General features: G+C 41.5%; 1 protein-coding gene across 1 annotated transcript in view; it reads right to left on the bottom strand.

The window, feature by feature from the left end:
* Nucleotides 1–845: 845 nt before the first annotated feature.
* CKMT2 (creatine kinase, mitochondrial 2) overlaps nucleotides 846–14,501 on the bottom strand; it is a 29,674-nt gene continuing 16,018 nt past the window's right edge. The window contains exons 2-10 of the mRNA XM_004455901.3: nucleotides 11,897–12,068; nucleotides 10,458–10,656; nucleotides 8,761–8,856; nucleotides 8,086–8,307; nucleotides 6,656–6,741; nucleotides 5,753–5,876; nucleotides 4,999–5,133; nucleotides 3,673–3,798; nucleotides 846–1,101 (exon numbers count right to left, since the gene is read on the bottom strand). Of these exons, the coding sequence (XP_004455958.1) occupies nucleotides 982–1,101; nucleotides 3,673–3,798; nucleotides 4,999–5,133; nucleotides 5,753–5,876; nucleotides 6,656–6,741; nucleotides 8,086–8,307; nucleotides 8,761–8,856; nucleotides 10,458–10,656; nucleotides 11,897–12,048 (1,260 nt within the window). The 5' untranslated portion in view covers nucleotides 12,049–12,068 and the 3' untranslated portion in view covers nucleotides 846–981. The remainder of the gene's footprint in view (nucleotides 1,102–3,672; nucleotides 3,799–4,998; nucleotides 5,134–5,752; nucleotides 5,877–6,655; nucleotides 6,742–8,085; nucleotides 8,308–8,760; nucleotides 8,857–10,457; nucleotides 10,657–11,896; nucleotides 12,069–14,501) is intronic.

Here is a 14,501-nt window from a genome sequence, read left to right as displayed (position 1 = left end):
GGTTACAGACATCAGAGATTCGGTGGAAAAGAATAATGAGATTTGAGAGAAGGATATGCATGCTAAGAGAAGAATTCAGCATTTGAATTATGCTAAAAACATTTCATTATGACAAACAAAATTTTGGATTGCTTTTAAGAGACCAAATAGATAGTCACATACGATGCAGACCCACAGGTTCCGCAGCATCCATCCAGTTCAGGAAGCGGAACCACAGCCTCTGCAACAGTCAGTCCAGAATGTTCAGTACTCGGTCAATGACTGACAGCTTCCCTGATTTTTGTCCTGACTTCCAAAAAATGACCAACCAGAGAAAGCCAAATACATTCTCCAAACCAATCACGTAGGATACCCCACTTCTAGTTAGCTTGCCTCCGGTTTCCCCATGCCTACAACTTCCAATTAGAGCATAGCCATACTCTTCCCTTTATTTCAATATAAACCTTTCCCATTTCCCACCTGCCTTTGAGTCTCTGCAAATGCAAATAATGATGGCTGACTCCTTTGCTATAGCAATCCCTGAATAAATAGCCTGTTTGTTCTCATTTGGGTGGCCTTTGTTTATTTCCACACTTTTAAGAAAAGGTTTCCTCTTGCTCTGTTTGCCAGAAAATTGATTATATAATATTAGTTCCTCATTTTCCAATGGTGTCGATGAAGGGCTTGTTAAACGCTTGACTGTGTCTATAAAGAGAAGGGTTATCTAGATATGAGCGTAAATGGTCTTACAAACGTTAATTTTATCATTGCTTTAAAATATTTTTGCCTGCTCCTCCATGTAATTGGATATTTTCAAAATGTGTTTGCCCTTTATCATAGCATTAAAAAATCAGGGAAACAAGCAGTGATATTAAGGAGAATTTTATTGTAAAGATAGGACATACAATTTTATATTTTACCAAGTTTACAAAAATTCTCAGTACAGAAATTTCTTTAAAGCTGTCATACCAGCAGACAGATTATTCATAAATTGAGAAAAGTTCACTTCTTGCTGAACTGAGGCAGAGGTGGAGGCACCTTAATATCTTGGCCTCTTTCCAACTTCTTTTCACAATCCACCAGGTAATTGACTCCATCGATGACTATCTGAACAAGCTCAACCTTTGGCAGTGAAAAAGACAAATGATTAAGTTGCATAGAAGGCTTATTCAGGGCACTGAAAAATAGGAACAACACTGGGGCAAACGGGAACTTGCCATGTTAGATGGACTTTCTAACAATTACTTCCTTCTTGTTATTTCCCTAAAGGTTTGGGGAGGAGAAGGTTCTGGTGGTTATTGTCAGAAATGGAAAGTAGAGATGTTACAAGGATTTCTATTAATCTTCCTTTAGTTGAGTTGGGGATACTACGTTGTATATAAGAACTTTTCTTATATATGAAAATCATTAGTTTTCGTCACACACTTTTCCCCCAGATATCAGAGGTTGTCTAAAAGTAAAACTATACAGTGATATTGTTCTTTGGTCTGGATCTGACACTGGCTTGCTGCTTAGCTATCTAAGAACTGAAGAGGCTACAGTTTTCAGCTAATGTCATTTACTCAGTAAATGCCTTTCTAAAAAATTGCTTAAAATAAAATGTTTGGCAATTAAAATCATGTTTTCACTGTACCAGGCAAATTTAACTATTTAAAGAAAGCCTTGTGGATTATATTTTAAAATAATTTTTAAAAATAGGTGTTAGAACTTTCGTTTCCAAATATTGATTTTTCTTAAACTAGAACACATCTAGTTATAAATTTCTTCCCAGGATCACCTCCCAAATAAATTACTTCTGCTGCTCCAGGGAAAACTCAAACACAGTAAACAAATAGTTAATTCCAGATAGCACTAAAATGTATAGCAAAACTCAAGAATGAACAGCAAGGATGAAAGGAATCATTGCGTGTTAGATATGATATGATGGAGTCCAGTCCCCACCCCACCTCTTTTAATGAGTAAGGAAATTGAGTCCCTGAGAGAGGGTCGAGTCAGAAAGCTAGTTACTACTGATGGGAGACACACATATTTTCTATTTTTATCTACAAATTGACCCATCCCACTGTTAGTGAGGGTGTGGTGAGATGGGTCTCTCGTTCACTAGTAGTGGGACTCTATCTTGGCTTAAAACTTTTGGAAGGAAACTCAATCATAAGTAAGCACTCTTAACCATTAACACAGGAATTCATTTCTTAGAAATAAATCCTACCTGAATAATCAGACTTGTGATTAGAGTTAGCATAGGCATAGTTGAACAAAATATCAAATAATCAGGGAAAGAGTATAGATAATGGATTATCTTTACTAAGCTGTCATTAAAAGTCATGATTTTGAAGAATATTTAATATTGTGGGAATGTGTTTATAATATAATACACTGGGGGGGGGACACATACTGAATATATGTTACAATACCAAATTTTGTTAAAAAATATTTTTGAATAATTGTAAAAAAGGATGGAAGGCAATTTAGAATAATGTCCACAGTGACTTATCTCAGGGTTCTTCAATGAAATAATTGGTTTTATTTTTTCAATACCTTATGGCATTTTTCTAGTTTTTATAATGATCACATATTAATTTGTAATTAGTTTTTAGCTTCTAAAAGTGATGATTACCTTGCTTTCCATGAATAAAAATCTAGTTAATATTAGAAACAGACAAGGCTAGGCCCCAGATTTTCCATATTCACTACACTATGCATTACAGAGTAATTTTCAGAAGCTATGGTTTTTTTATAGCTGCTTCTTCCTCAAGTACTTTACCAGAGCTGGCAGCACACAAGCTGATTTAATTGGTTTTAGTGCTCCTCCTTTCTTTTCCTCAGTTTACTGGTAGAGATTACCAATGAAATATTCAAAAACTGGTGAGGAAGAGAAAAGAGCACTGATAATCCACAGATTTAATAACCAGCCACTGAGTTATTAAAAATTGTGTAATATAAGAAGAGAATGCTTTTTTAATTAATGGTGGACTACGCTCAATCAGACATACTAAGTTGGTGTGACTTCCCGTCATCCATTTCCTGTCATCCATAGCTGCTTAGGAATCTGCTGTATGCGGCTTAAGAGTGCTCTCTATGCCTTCTGGCAGGCAGCACTCAGGCCTATGTACAATCTGTGAATCCTAGTCATCCTATGTAGCAGTGTATTATCAGCACAGTCCTATATATACCTAGTGCACACCTTATTTTCCATCTTTAGCCCTAAAGATAAATTTTTAGAAAATATGAATTGTCTAAGTGTGCCAGAGTAAAGATGACAGATAGTATATGGCCTCCACCAAAGGAAATTCAGAGTCAAGGTAAAATTCCTCTACTTTTACCACCCTCAGAGTGATAGCACAGATGTTCTCTGACTACACAGTGATAAAATACTGCTGCCGTTTAGCATAATAGAGCTCCTGCTGCTGGAGATTGCTGGGATAGTTCTCAAGGGCAGGTCGGTGACGAGAGCCCCACTGTGAATTCCTCTACCTGCCTGTATGTCCTCAGATGACAATGTACTTTTATGCAGTGATTTCATGTAGGAAATCACATTTCTGAAAGAAAAGCTAACATGACTCCTGACTCAATGGGGAAAGAAGTGGTCTTGAATTTTGTGAATAAGGTAAGACTGTTTAGGCTACTCTTTTATTCCGCTTACTTTTAAGTTGGTTTTATTCATTCACTTTAGGAAAGTGAGAAAGATATTACCTCAGATCTACCAATTCGATCTATGTTGGAAATATCGTACACATCTGCCACTGCTGCAGTGTCCACACCACCTGTGCCACGCTTCTGGAGTCTTAGGTTCTCCAGGATCTTAGAAAAGCGAGGATCCTAGGACAAGGGATAATACTTATGGTCATAAGAGGCAAAATAGATTCACTACCATTGGCAGGTTTCACTTAGAAAAAGCACATGAGAAGTAATAACAGCTAATATTTTAACAATATTTAACAATATTTAACAGCATTTATTAGCTACCTACCAGGGCACTGTGCTGGAACTTTTAAATACAACTCTGTGATATAGGCATTGCTTTCATCCCATTTCATAGATGAGCAAACTGAGGCTTAGAGGAATTAACTTGCCCAAGGTCACACAGTTAGAAGGGAGCAGAGCTGGAATGGAACTTTTCTGCTCCTAACTGCTATACTGTTTTTTGGGCATCTGGGTGCCAACTTTGGTGTATTTATTATTCATTCTTAAAATCATGAAGTTAAATCACTTCAAGTTGTTTTCTTTTCACTTGAATTAAAAATAACAAATATTTTCATGCTAATTTGTTTTGACAGAAAGCGTATTTTCTAAAAATGTTTTAAAGTATTTGATTCACTTACTGTGCTATGGAGGAAACTACTCATTGCCCACTGAATCCTTTTTCCTTTTCTTCTAGTTTGGAGCTGAGGAAGTGGATACTAAGTTCTTGCCAATGGAATAAGAAGAAGTGCTAATGTGCCACCTGCAGGTCTGGACTGTAAATATTTACATGGGTGCCTGTGTGCTCTCTCCCTTTCCCACAAACTAGACCACTGGGCCTGACTATGACCATGCAAATGGGGACAATGCCATAAGACAGAAGTCTTCTAAGTGTGGTCCTCTGACCACAATCATTAATGTCACCTGGAAACTTAGAAATGCAAATTCTGGAGGTGGCATTTTAAAAAGTCTTCCAAATGATTCTAAGGCATGCTCAAGTTTGGGAGCCATTGCACCAGGAGTCCACACAAAAAAATGAGATGGAAGGAACCATATGGAACTGAGCAGAGTAGCCTACCTACCTGGCCTGACTTATTACAGGAGAGAGAATTTAAACTGTTCTTGAAACCACCAACTATTTCTTACAGCCCCTTAAACTTTTATCCTGCCTAATATAGCTATCTTTTAAAGCAAGCTTAAGCCTTCTTCACTATTTTTCTATTATAGATGGAGGGAGTAATGGTTAAGGAAAGGGCAGTAACGTTTTCTCCCTTTAAAAGCAGTCATATCTGAGCTGATCCCAGTGGGATCCAGCAGGGCTACTGGTCTTTTGTGTACCTTGCTGAGCTTTGGTATCCTAACATGGACACCAGCTCGTAATCCCGTTCCGAGGTTGGAGGGGCAGGTCAGAATGTATCCTAGGCGCTCATTCCACATGAACTCCCAGCCTCGTTCTTGGATTAACCGCTCTACCTATAAGTATAACAGCAATGAACAAATGGCAGAGTTCTCAAGTAGTCATTCATTCATCAGGGTGAGACACACATACAATATGCTTGCCATGAGGGAAATTTAGGTAAATTTCTTCTTTAATAGAAAATGACATCTTTTCCATCAGACTACTAAAATAGCCCAATTAAATTTGATGAACGATGTAAATGCATTGAACATAGTACCTAGCACATATGAAGCACTCAATAAATGTCAGTTGATATGATTATTTTCCATGCCAGGACAGTAGGCTAATATAGGAATTCTTGTAGGTAAATCCATGTCAGGTTAGTTATGAATATAGCTATACCCTATATTGTCTCTAAATTTAGATTGGCCAAGAGCAATGTTAAAGAAATGAGAAAAATATTTATTGATCCACAAACTTCCCCAAATTGGAAGCAGAGGCACTTGCTAATAACAAGGGAAAGTCATCTATTTTCTGAAGCACTGCCCTGGAAAGCCCAGCTCCAAAGACTGCCTTGATTCCTGGACAAAAGTGACCTCCATCTTGGAAGTCACCATAGCACTTTCTTTCAAGAATGGAAAATAGAGAGATCTGATTTTAATGGAGATTCAGAAATCTTTGATAACATCTTACTTCTTTTAGCCCACGACAGAATCGCTCAAATACTCTTTTCATATTGCCTCCTTTTTCCATGGAGATTACCCTGGTGTGGTCTTCTTCATTTATCCAGATGAGAAATGTCTTGTCATAATTATGCCTAATGAAGAGAGAAATATGGTGTTGAGTGTTAATTGCATTTGTTTCAACACATGAAAATTCCCATTAACTCTCTAGCTTGATTGCTTCATTTCACCTTTCTTGTTTCCTAGAAGGTACTAATCTCTTGATTGTGCTTGAAGAAGTACCACAAAATAATGATATCTTGACAGACTAAAGAACAAGAGCAATTCCAATCCTTAAAGATGCCATGCTATTGCCCAGCAAGAAGACAATCCCTTTAGTTCCTCAGACTAGGATGACAGTGCTTCCATTATTATGTTTTTTACTTTGACACTAAGGAGAATATTTTGTCTCTTAACAAAGCTTGTGGTGCTTTTTAAAGAAACAGAGTTTTACCCACAGCCCAGGATGTTTGGGGTACCAAAGATTTCACATATTTTTGCTTCATAGATCCTGCCTATCCACCCCCACTGAGCGGCTGCTCATGAACGCTTTTATCTCAGCTCCTTAAGGTATAGTCAAAATACAGGAATCAAAGAGGTCAAATAATATGAAACTCAATTTTTCCTTAAAAATGTAGCTTTTTCTCATGCACAGTTCATGCAAACCAGCTCATCTAGGAAACATCACAATGCTTAGGTGCATACACACATTCACACACACACTCACACACCACACACAAAATTTCTAAGTACTCTGTCTTCTCCAGCTGAGCATGCTGTCAACTGCAGTTCACAGCAACTTCAGGTTAGGACAAGTCAGGCAATTGGAAGATCCTCTGCACACATGGCAAATGTGAAAATGCTATGTCCATACCAGATTCCCCTGGCATCTGGCCAGTCACGGGCCATCCCAGCACATGTTAGTAAAGGGGACACTGGCTTATCAAACAGAAAGTGGTCCTGCAGGCCAAAAGGGACAAAGCAGAGAGAAGGAGAAACTGATGAGATCAGATGGGACTGTAAATGCTATGTGGCCAATTTGCAACTCACTAATAATGCCTAGATCTCTGTGCTAGAGGTTCTCACCCTTGGATGCCCACTAGAATAACCTGAGGAGCTTACAAATTACGAGTGCCCTGTCCTGCACCCAGAGATTCTGACTTAATTGTTATGGCGTGTGGCAGGGCACCCAGATTATTAAAAGCTCTTCAGTTAATTCTTGAAAACCCCTGCCTTAGCCCAAATAGAAATACCTCCCCACTGAATCACTCTGGAGTTCACCACCAGGCCCACCCTATGCAATGGCAGAGAGGACCCAGTCCTGAAAGGTCTGTTCTACACAGCTGCCATTTTCTAGAACTCTAGCATTCTAGTTCATCATTCCTTTATTAAAAAGTATTAGAGATATAAATTAATGCATAAATAAAAATACGCACTGTTAATTTAATGCTCTCTACATGCCACGTCTATTTCCTTTGCTTCTCATACCAACCCCATGAGATAAGTTATTCTATTTCACAGATGAAGAAAACTGAGATTCAGAGATAAAGTGACTAATCCAATATCACACAGCTAGTAAGTGATATTCTAACCTAGACTTGGAGGACTCCCAAAATGGTTCCTTTTACCACTGATACACTACACCACATATCAAAGCCAGCGCCAAGGAACTGACGTTTTTCTTGCTGTGTGTCCACTACCCTTTCTCACATGGATATATGCTTACTCTATGACAAGATACATGGAAACCGTATATTTGACTACGACTACACTAAAGTATGAAATCAACAGGCTATGGGAGAGGAGTCCTTATACAGTCTCCAAGACGAAAGTGCAGTTGGTGACTGGAGCCAGGTCAAGCTTGTAGACGGCCACTGCCCAGGAAGCAGCATGTCCCTTACACTGGAAACCTGAAGTGGCCAATTGGGGCAGAGGTGGGCAGGCTAAGGGGCTGACCTGACGGTCAGCTATACGTAGGCCCATGTGATTTGTACATGAAGCATACTTTGTGACATTTACATTTTCCGAAATGACAGGTGTTTGTTTCTGCGTTTCCCTGGAGTCGAGTTAAAAGTTCCTTTTGAAAAGGCCGTCCTGGTTTAGATGTGCTAAGGGGAATGTAAACATAACTTCCAGCCTCATCTTTCCTCCTTATACTGAGAAAGGCTGACTCGGGGTTTCCTGAGGCCTGGTTGAGCGCTGGGCCTGCTCGGGCCTCCGCGGACTCCCAGGCGGAGGACCCCTGAGCTGCCCCAGGCCGGGGGCCTGAGCGCAGGGAGAGGACGCACGTCGTGGGCCACTCACGTCGATGAGCCGTTGCTGGTCCTGCTCCGTCATCTCCGACAGCTTGTAGTAGCGGCCGGCCAGGTCCCCCTTGAGGCCCTCCAGGGCCGTGATGGCCACGTTCTCCACCTCCCTGCGCTCGGCGCGGCTGCAGGCGGGCGGCAGGCTCAGCCCGCGGATGCTGCGGCCTGTGCGCACCCGCGACGACAGCACGTAGCGCTCATCAAACTGGCCTTGGGTGACCTGCGGGGCCGGGCGGGGGGTCACCGCGGGCCCAGCCTGCGCCCCTCGGCCCCGCCACAGTGCAGCGGGAGCCAGCCAGGGTCCCCGCCGCCCGGGGCGCTGCGCGGTTACAGAACCAAAGTGCCGGCAGGTTCTGGAACCCTGGAGAGCGGCGCCTTTGAGGTAAGTAAAGGGCAGAGGTACTTTTTACAGCCCTGGTCTGGAGTCCTTTCCCCCCAACTAGGTGGTCTGGGATGGAAAAAAAAAAAAAAAGGAATTGCTTTAGGAAAGGTTTAAAGTTTTCAATGACCAACCCCACCTAGTGGTTATTAAGGGCATAAAACTTCGGAACCTTAGCTGCGGTGTAGACCTTCTCAGCTGCGGTGTGGAGCTTCTCAGGTTCTCCTCACCTTGGCGTCAAGTGCCAGCTTCATGAGACGGCAGAGGGGGGGCTGGAGCCAGCCAGCAGCCTACCTTGGATGCATCCAGATCAGTAGGGTGCTTCATCACCCTGGGGTCGTAGCCGTTGTGCCTCAGTTTGATGACTGGATCAAAAAGGTCGGCAAACACCTGCGGGAGGAAGAGGCCTCTGTTTCCTCTTTATTGGTTTAGCTACTATTAAAAGGCCTTCCTTTCACTTGTCCCTTTTGATCTTAAGGGCCAGCATGACACTCTCCTCTGAAATTATAGTACTGCTCTGCAAGAAATGGGTGTGAGAGTGGTTTTGTGGTTAATACTAGTACTATTGCTACTGCTGCTGCTACTAAGGAGGAGGAAGAAGAAGAGGAAGAGGAAGGAGAAGGAAAAGAGTGCAGTAGTATTTACCTGAGAAACTTTTTGGAAGCATCTTGCCTTTTGGGAGAGGATAGGGCAACTGAACCATGTCATCTTAATCTCCTCTCTAGTGATTCTGTCAAGCTCACTACTATCAGACTAAGCAAGAAAATCTCCTGTTTAAGAATTTAAGGATTTCCCCTATAAGTTCTTGCCTTTGTGGGATAAAAGGAGCTCCTAGATCACAGCTAAACTGTTAAGTGGTCAAAGGGAAGGTTAGGCCCTAGACTTTAAGCAACATTGTATGTGAAAAACCCAGCTACACCAGAAGAAAAGGACACAGCAGCAAAAGCAGGTGTCTTTCACTCTGTGATCCCTAGCTCAACCTGTCTCATGCAAAACCTAATGAAAAGAAATACCCTAGATGGTGTTTAGGTAAATTAAGGTTAGGAAAAATCTTGAGAGCACCTTGCAATATTTTTTAATGTAACATTTTGTGTGATCTATGTGTCTTTTTAAAATAATAATAATAATTTAAAAAAGAGTACCTTGTAGCCTTTGGAGGAGAGGGCTTTGGGGACAGGGACCCAGCTCTAGTTTGGGGCTCTGGAAGCCCAGATTTGCACACTGCTGATGTGCATGGGCCTCCAGTCCAGTCTGTCCAAATGGCACCCTCCCTCCTCTTCCTGGTTGTCTTCCAGGGAACTGCCTCTAGCCCCCCACAGCAGAAGGGCAAGGAAGGGTACGACCAGAGAGAAGGGTGGAGATATTTGCCACAGCCTAGAGGCTGCTCTCTGTGGAGATGTATCCTGGTGGCCGAGCTCAGCTCTCAGCAGACCATTCTGTCCTTCTGGGCTAAGGATGAGGATGTTGAAATCATGAGATTTCTCCAAGAGACATGGTCAGGAGTCTGGGCTACAGTTTCAGTCTAATCAATAGTAAATAAGGCAATTGCTAAACTAGAGACAAAAGGAACCTAACTTCCTTATCCCCCCAGAAAGGCCAGTCACAAAACATCAGACCTAATGTTTTATTGATAAATGCACATCAGTGGGGTTTTTGTTTGTTTTCTTTTCTCAACCAACTCATTCCCTTGAAAAGCTCAGGGAGCTCCGTTTTGCTATTCATTCCTCACTGGGAGGGAATACTAGCACAGCAGCAAAGGAGGGCTTGTTCCTGGGAAGCCGCAGAAGTCCTTGTCCCAGAAAGCATTCCAGATGCTTTGCTACTGGAAATAGCAGTAGCTTTGCTCTGCTGAAGCTAGCTCCCCGCTGTGGGACCCCTTCCTGAGAAGGTAGAAAGCTAGACCCATGGAAAAAAAAAGTTCTCTGGGTCAGTGAGCCCCACCCTACTCAACTGAGGAGCCAGCAGGCGCAGGACCTGGTGGGTAGTTTTACCTCATAGGACTCCTCGTCACCAGCCACCATGCCCACAGTCTTGATGAAGGGGTGGCCGGGGTTGTCCACTCCAGTCTGGATACACTGGTCCAGGGTATAACCGCTGGGCGTCGCCTTGTTGCGGAGCTTGGCATAGATGGCCGGGGTGAGGCACTCTGCCATGCAGTTGTTGTGTTTGCGCAGATCAGGATAGTCTGCACTTTAGGGGGAGGAGAGAGGCTTCCAGTGAGCAACACCTGTGGGAAGGGCCTGTGAAAGGACTTTCTGCTGCTCTTCCACCAGGCTCTCTTCAGCCAGCAGGCCCAGGCACAATTGGCTAGAGCTGCCCAGGAGTCAAGGCTTAAGCCAAGTCAAGGTTAAAAACACTCAGTACCATGATCTGCCAGAGAAAAGGGCCTGACCCACGATGCTGGTTGCAGGAGCCTACAGAGTATGGCTCACGTAAAGATGAGATAGAATGAAAATAAATAGCAAAGAAGTAGAAATTATATGCAGACCACTTATTTATATATATATAATCTAGAAATTTTGGTAAAATATAACATCCACATTGCCGTCTCATTGGCATGTGGCAGAGAGGGTAGGAACTCTGCAGGTGGAACCACATAGAAGTTGATGTATTATCTGTTTTCTCTCTATAATGCAAGCTCCATCAGGGCAGGGGCTTTGCTTCTTTTAGAACAGTGCCTATCTATTGAAACAGATGGGTGAGTATATAGAAAGAAGTCAAATGGGGTGCTGCTTTACCTTAGGATATGTATTGGTTGGAGAATACAGAGTTTGGGACCATCACAGGCACAGATATAGTTAATCGTGCCTGCCTGTAAATGTCTCTAAGAAATACCTCCGTTGCTTTGCTCTTCTCCCTCATCCACACTAGCCTATGTGGAATCCCTTAAAGTGGGAAACCACTCAAACTCCAGTGTGCAAGGAAGAAAACATGCCCTTTATCTTCTCCCTGGTGCCACTAGTCCACTTCCCATCTGTAATGTCCTCTAATGCTTACTTAAAATCAGTGCTTTAACTACATTTTCCAGAAGTGAGTAAAGCATGGGTTTGAAATCAGAGTGCCTGGATTTACATGTAATTGCACTAACTGTGTGAGATTGGGGACGCCTTAATTTTTTCTAGCTTCCATTATATCACATAGGAATACTAAGGTGAATAAAATATGTATTTCATATAAAGTGCTTAAACACCTAGTCATTGCTCAACAAAGGTTAACTATAAGCTTTTATCACAATTCACCTAGACTGCAAGCTCCCAGGCAGGAAGGCTGCTGCTGCAGTTCCTTGTTTCACATAATGAGGTCTCAAAAATTATTATCAGCTTGACTTAGTCATCTTCAGAGGCAAAAAGAGGCACACTTGCTGACAGTTCCCAGCAGGGGAAAGCATATATCTGGTTGCATTTGGAGTGATTATACCAAGAGGACTTACCTTGGAGGGAAGAGCCTGTGCTGCTCTCGGCCCTCAGCAAACATGTTCTGCCGGTTTAGCAGGTACCCAGTGGTCAGGGCACTGGTGCCCAAGGTAGCAAATAGCAAGGAAGCATTGCGACCTGTTAGCAACTTGGAGAAGGCACTGGCCATCCTTCCTCTTGGAAGAGAGTCTGGAAAGCAAAGAAGCTGGATTAGACAGCTGCACAAGTTGACCCTGAACCACAACATAGAGCGCAACAGGCAAGAGAAAGAACTGCAGGATCCCATATCCTACTTTTGCTTTTTTTGTTTTCTCTTTTTTCCTCCCCTACCCCACAAAAAAAACACAAAAAAACAAAAAAACAAAAAAACAAAAAAAACAAAAGAAAACAACTTGGGGATATCTGGGTTGCTTTAGATATCGCAAATGTCCATGCCATTTTTTCCATTAATATAAGAAAAATAACAACAAAAAAAGAATATTTCCACTTCCAGCTATTTGACAGGACAGCTGCTCCTTTGGACTCTGCCACTGAGCAACAATTAGACCTGGATAGGGTGGATTTTCAGGCTCAAAAGAGATAGGGGAAATTTCTGAGGACAACCTACCCCCAATTTCTCCAACTGAGCTTGGAGTAATAGGCCTAGAGATTTGGGTTATCTTGAGAGTGGATGTCCACCTGAGCACCAAGGTCAGGATGCCAGCTCCAAGGTGAGGGAGTTAGGTCTGGGACACCTGCATTGAATTAGGCCCCTTGAGAGGGGCCAAAGTGGTCCAAGGACAGTGGACTCCTGGCTCCTGACTCCCAGCAGAAGACGACTCAAATCCTCGCTAAGGAGAGTACACACAGATTAGGTCCTGGTTTCCAACAGATTAAGATCAAGTAATAAACTCTCAATCAAAGATCACCAAGTACACATGAATGAGAGTTAACAGAAGGAATGACTACAGATTAGACCTCCAATGACTGAAGATACTGAAATTGTCCAATAGGAATCTAGATTAGCTCTATGTGGAATGTTTCAAAAATACATAGGATGGAATCACAATGATGAGCAAGCAAGAAGAGTCTATTAAGAATGACCAAACCGATTTGGAAGAGAACCAAATTGAACTTCTAGATATGATGTAGCTGAAGACAGAATAAATGAACTGGAAGATACATATATCTTCAGAAATTACCCAGAATGTAACAGAGGAAAAAGAAAATGGAAAATGTGAGATATAAATTAAATCATATGAGAGATAGAATGACAAGGTCAAATATACATCTAAAAAAGTCCTAAAAGAATGGAGAAATTTAAAAATCACATTTGAAGAGAAGTGACTGAGATGTTTCCAGAACTGATTATATTGATGAATCCATGATTCAAGAGGTATGATATAGCCCAAAGAAAATAAAAAGAAATCCACACCTAGACAACAGTGAAACTGCAAAATATGAGCAACATTTTAAAAACAGAGAGTAAAGTATATCTATATACTTTTCATCTATAAAGTAATGAAAAACACCAGCTGATTTTTCGACCATGAATAATGGAAGCTAGGCAAAGAATATCTTTAAGTGATTAAGTGACAATAATTATGAAACTAGTATTTGGGACCTAGTCAAACTTTCCTTCAAAAACGATAATTAAATTGACAATTGCAGATATAGAACTGATCAATAGCAAAAGAACTATTAAAGTATATACTTTAGGAAGAAGGAAAATGACACTAGATAAAATGAGGAAAGCATGCATAAATAAAAATAAATATATAAGCATGAAAATCAGGATAAGTACGCCAAACCACATAGCCTGTGAAGTCTCCTACTGCGCAAAGATCAGAATGGACCATTAGTCCCAGAGTATCACCTAGCAGAGAGTTATATAAAAGGGGTCTTTGAGTAAAGAATATAGCACATAGCTTTCAGTGCTCTCTCATTATTTGCTCTTCGTGATGTCTCAATAAAGCACAGAATACCTCCCTTAACATTTAGAAGGCTCCTGGGACACTGCAAAAAAGGCTCTCAGCTTAGGTGGAGTAGGTGGCTGCAAAGAGCTCATTGATGTGTATGGCTATAGCTGAAAACTGGGCCACTCATTAAAGGATAAATCCTCCTAATAAGGTGAGCTTGGCATGGCCTTCCACATAATTCTGAACTAGCCTTCTGAGGTCCATTTTCTTTTTTGATTGAATTTTGGGAACTTGGGTCAGTCCATCAACTTCCTGCTATTAAGATCCCCCACCTAGAAGCTTCTATTTACTATCACTTCTTCCCTTCCCTTCCCCTTTCCCCTTTCCTTTTCTTTTCTTTTTGGAGATACTGGTGATTGAACCCAGGACCCCATAGCTCAACCACTAAGCTACATCTTTTCCCTATTTAGCATCAGTTTTAGCAATACTAGGGAGAAACTTGAATGTCTCAACCTAAAAAATGAAAAGTCCTTGAAAATATTTAGGAGGATATTTCTCTAGCCCCAGAAATCCAATGATCAGTATGGCAGTATGGTATTGTTTATGAATTCCAAAAATAGATATTGAATTGTGTTCGTAAACTAGTCTATTCCTCCAGGCATATTAGATTGTATTAGATTTAGAGGTTTCACGTTTACTTTATTAAATCAAGACTAGGGCTTTA

Source organism: Dasypus novemcinctus, chromosome 2 (genome assembly GCF_030445035.2).
Source record: "Dasypus novemcinctus isolate mDasNov1 chromosome 2, mDasNov1.1.hap2, whole genome shotgun sequence".
Classification (NCBI taxonomy): Eukaryota; Metazoa; Chordata; class Mammalia; order Cingulata; family Dasypodidae; genus Dasypus; species Dasypus novemcinctus.
The sequence above is the reverse complement of the archived record's forward strand: the minus strand, read 5'-3'. Positions and strand labels throughout refer to the sequence as shown.